The sequence below is a fragment of the Sinocyclocheilus rhinocerous genome, unplaced genomic scaffold (assembly GCF_001515625.1).
Source record: "Sinocyclocheilus rhinocerous isolate Xijiao unplaced genomic scaffold, SAMN03320098_v1.1 scaffold2656, whole genome shotgun sequence".
Lineage (NCBI taxonomy): Eukaryota > Metazoa > Chordata > Actinopteri > Cypriniformes > Cyprinidae > Sinocyclocheilus > Sinocyclocheilus rhinocerous.
This window is the reverse complement of record NW_015623475.1, coordinates 73208-78079: the sequence shown is the minus strand read 5'-3', so window position 1 is coordinate 78079 and position 4872 is coordinate 73208. Positions and strand designations below refer to the sequence as shown.

The window sequence follows — 4872 nt, the reverse complement described above, 5'->3', positions numbered from 1 at the left end:
GATTTTAGCATGTGCTCTTTTATATGGTAATGATATTAATTAGGGGTCTTTTGCAAGGCGGAGATCTGACACCAGTCAGCTGCGCACAATTTCAAGATCATTTGTGATTTATAAATGTCACATCTGGAAGAGAGGCGTGGGCACGTTCGTTTTCTCTGAATCGCACTTACGCACTTTTGAGAAATGATCTTAGAACAAATTTAGGTTGTTTATACGCAACGTTTTATAAATGAGGCCCCAGATCTCTGATTTGAATATTACAAATTTCTCACAAAATACATTTTTTGATGGACATCAATTCACACTTTGAAAGGTTCAAGAACAGGCCTGATGCTTTGGAGAGTTATTGGATATACTTTAGTGCTAATGGGACTTGGTTAGCATCTTGCAAAAAAGTGTGGTATCATCAGCCAGTTGACTGATGAGTATCTGTTTGTCAGCGATAGAGATACCATGAAGACCACTATTAGAAATATAAGAAGTGAATATCTGGGAAACTAGTAAAAATAAATAAGGGGATAATGGACACCCTTGCCTAATACCATGACAGGTACAAGAAAAATCTAGAAGTACCATATTTTAATTTAATTGTGCTACTACAGTTGTAATATAGAGTTCTTACTGCCTTACAAAAATATTCAACATAACCAAAATTTTCCACTGATTTAAAAATAAATTGATGTTCAACTGAATCGAAAGCTTTATAAAAATCCAGGAAAAGAATAAAACTATGTTCCAGCAAATCACTATAATCCAATAAATCTAAAACTAAAACTAATCTTATATTATTCATTATATGTCGGTCCCTCATAAATCCAAACAGAGTCTCATCTATAACGGTAGCCAAACAACCTTTAAATCTTTCAGCAAATATTATGGCAAAAAATGTATAGTCATTGTTAAGGAGTGTGATGGGTTGCCAATTAGTTGGTAAGATCTTTAGGAATTAATGTTATGATACCTTGCATCAACATAGGAGGTAAAGCTTCTTTTTCAATACTTTCTCTAAAAACATGAGTTAAAAAGGGAGTAAGTTCAGCAGCAAATAGTTTGTACAACTAAGCAGTAAGTCCATCACACCCTGGGGACTTATTGTTTCTCAAACTCTTTATTGCTCTTTGCACTTCCTCAGGAGTAACAATGCTATCACAAAAATTTCTAACACTTTCATATATAACCTTAACATAATTGACTGAGTCTAGAAATGAGGATGTTATCTGCTCTGAATACCTTGAACTACAGAGATTTTTATAAAAACTGGCACTGTAGTTTGCTATTTCCTTTGGATCTTTAAAAATTTTGCCATCAACACATATTTGCTCAATTGTTGAGAGGGTAAAATTACGCTTTTCAAGTTTGAAAAAAAAAATTGCAGAATTGAGTTCTCCCTCTTCAAGCCATTTTTTCCTGGATCTTATATAAGCACCCCTAGCCTTCGATAAGTATAACTCATCCAATTTCATTTGCAAAGCTGCAATTTCAGATTTTTCCTCCAGAGACATCCAATCAAAATTACTAGTTTGAGAATTTCTTCCAAGAACCGTTCTTTTTTGGCCAAAAGTGTTCCAACTTTTCTTAACGTCCTGAGACCCTGCATCCTCATATGAGGACATTATATTTTAGTGAATTTCTCTGAGACTATACATGCCAGTTTTAAGTCTGGATGTCCTGTACAGAGCACATTCAGGGCTTTTCAGAGATACTAAATGTTTGGATGTTTCACTATGACCACTCCCTCTCCTTGGTCTTCAAAAATTTCTGATTTTAATTTAGTGAAACTCTTATGGAAATATGATAATCTTTCTAAAATAATGTGGTTAATCACAGTTCTTTCATGATTTAAGAGGAGGGGCAAATAATTTTTCACGTAGGGAGGTAGGTTTGGACAGCTTTTTTCCCTTAATAAATGAAATCATAATTTCAAAACTGCAGTTTGTATTTACTCAGGTTATCTTTGTGTAATATTAAAATTTGTTTGATGATCTGAATCTTTTAAGTGTGACAAATATGCAAACAATTAAAAAAACAGGAAGGGGGCAAAAACTTTTTCACACCACTGTATATAATGAGAAACCCTGTTTATGGACATTTTACACACATTTTGCATAAAGAAAAATGGTATATCAAATCATTCTGTTATAACATAGTTGAGAATCATCTTTATACAAAGTTTGGTAAAAAAAAAAAAATCCTGAAAAATAAAAATGTATTGGCGATTTTAAAAAATCAATTGTTTTTGCCAATGCATGTTCATTCATGTGTGTGTTTTTTTTTTAAATTGAGTCCTGATGTCCTCTACAAATGACGTAGCATAACTTATGAATTAAATATCATTTAAAATTTTTTTTTTAATGCTCTAAACAATGTAACGACACGAAAAAAAACCTAATTTTTTCCTAAAACATTTTGCCGAGTCTCAGGAGGTTAAATAATCACCAATCTCAAACTTAAGAAGCTCCCAAATGAAACAAAATGAATTTTGAATTGTGGCTGCTTTCCAATAGTTAACAATTAATTCTTTAATTTTATCTTTTACATCTGCTAATTCTAACAGCGAACTGTTAAGTTTCCACAAAGATGCTCTGCATTGGCCTACTACATAATCTGCCATTAAAGGGGTCATATGATGCGATTTCAATTTTTCCTTTCTCTTTGGAGTGTTACAAGCTCTTGGTGCATAAAGAAGATCTGTAAAGTTGCAAAGACTAAAGTCTCAAATCCAAAGAGATATTCTTTTTAAAAGTTAAGAGTCAACCACGCCTACCTAAAACGGCTCGTTCTAACACACCCCCACATACCTACGTCACGATCTCGGAAGATTTGCATAACGCCGCCCAAACGTTCACGCAAAGAAAGAAGGCGTAACTTTTATTCTCGCTGTAGTATTGTTGCTGCCGCCATGTCGTGAAGACGCTGTGTGTTTCGTTATGAAAGCAAAACTACTTTGTTTGGCCTTCCAAAAGAGGACGATATCCGCTTCGTCATGCCTAGAGCTGGTCCGTGTTGGTCGCTGAGAAAATACATCAACTTCGCGCTGTGGATCGTCGGATTGGCTTTCACCGTGGAAGAAACTGAGTCCAGCCCGGGGTCGTCACATGTGGTTGCCGCAAGCCCGCTCCTTCGTCGAATCTGCCGACCTCCGCTCATTCGACCCCGCCGACCGCCGCTCACTCAAACCCGCAGTGTGTGACGCTGCATCCCATAGAGTAGACTACAATGCCAGCTGTTCTGACTCACAGACTGTAAGTACGTTTTTTACATATAAAGAATTTGCCACTACACTGCTCAAAACTCGTGTTCGAATCCGCATAAACATTTAATTACACCAAATACACCAAATAATGTTCTTTTTAGCAACATCATATGACCCCTTTAATAAAAGTAGTTTTGTGGTCCGTAGGGCTGCCCTCGACTAAGGATTTTTCTGGTCGACTATAGTCGTTCATTTTAAGCATTAGTCGACTAATTGCACGTTTATTAATAAACCATTTAAATCATTATAATGAGCCTTTAATTGCCTACATAGCTTAATAAGCGCTCAAGCACACGCATAAAGCTTGCCACAGCGCACCGGCAAAGGTAATGATTATGAATGTGTCAGTGAAAAACAGTAAGGAGACTGCATTAACATTTAAATAATTTGATAATGTTTATCAAATTATTAATAGTGATAGTGCTTTCTTTGTTTTCTCCAGGTTAACATCAGATTGAGCGGCCCTGTAAAGTTGCTTATACTATGGCGGTAAAGTTAGTTTGACGTTTGACATTCATTTTTTTGCCAATTAAACTCTTTGTGGCTGTTGTTTTGAGCCCAAACTAACTCAGACAGACATAAATATATGCCAGCATGCTCGTTTTTTCAGACGCTTGCAGAAAAAGGCTTACCGGTTAATCTTTTTCAAGTTTCCATGGTTGGTAGATGCACCGGGGACCAGATTATAGCACTTAAAACCTGGAAAAGTCCGATTTTCATATCACCTTTAACTTAAATATTTTTGCCCTTCCAAAATTTTGTTAATTTGATTTTTTTTTTGGAGTCCCACTAACTTGCAAGATATGTTTGAAGAGTTTCTAAAACTTTTCTAATCAAATGAGGTTAATTCAATTAACTTAATTGGTGTATAGTAAAGTGATTTTTGTATATTCCTGTAATTAAATTTGTTTATTGAATTCATTTGGATTAACAGTTCGATTTCCTTGTTTGAACAGAAGAGAACATTCATTCAGTACTTTATTTAGCAGACATCTGGATGAATTGAGACATACATTGCTGTGCTTAATACTATACATAAAAACAAATCAATACCTGAACACCACAACACATCTCAGGACTGCACATCTGTAAATAACTTTCATCTGTAAATAGCACATATGTACATTCACAATTCTGTCTATTGACATTTTATTTTTCTCTATATTTTATTACTATATTGTTATTTGTAATTTATTGTCTATTCTCTTTATTATTAGTGTTTTTATTACCTTAAAGGGGTCATATGATGCGATTTCAAGTTTCAAGCTCCATTTCGTTTAGATGTTAATGAGCTCTGCTGACCCCGCCCCTCTCTTCCGAGCTGCTCTCAGAGAGACCGTTTACTTTAGCCGCATTCATCGTAAAACTTGCTAATTAGCAGATTATTAGGAAAGGCGATTTGAATAGATTCATTACAAAACATTATACTCACTTCTTCTGTAGATGAGGCTGGATCATGAATGATTCGCGCGAACATAGACGCATATATGTAGATCGGGGGTGCATTCCCTTCAGAAACAATGTAATCCACTGCCAGTTCAACGGCTCAGATGTCGGGAGTAAATGACAACTGCTATGTTCATTATTACATCCAACAACAAAACACCTCAATCGCTTAG

General features: G+C 35.3%; 1 protein-coding gene across 1 annotated transcript in view; it reads right to left on the bottom strand.

Moving 5' to 3' along the window:
* Positions 1-1089: 1089 nt before the first annotated feature.
* LOC107751175 (SEC14-like protein 1) overlaps positions 1090-4872 on the bottom strand; it is a 65354-nt gene continuing 61571 nt past the window's right edge. The window contains exons 11-12 of the mRNA XM_016566852.1: positions 1985-1989; positions 1090-1123 (exon numbers count right to left, since the gene is read on the bottom strand). Coding sequence (XP_016422338.1) covers positions 1090-1123; positions 1985-1989 — 39 coding nt within the window. The remainder of the gene's footprint in view (positions 1124-1984; positions 1990-4872) is intronic.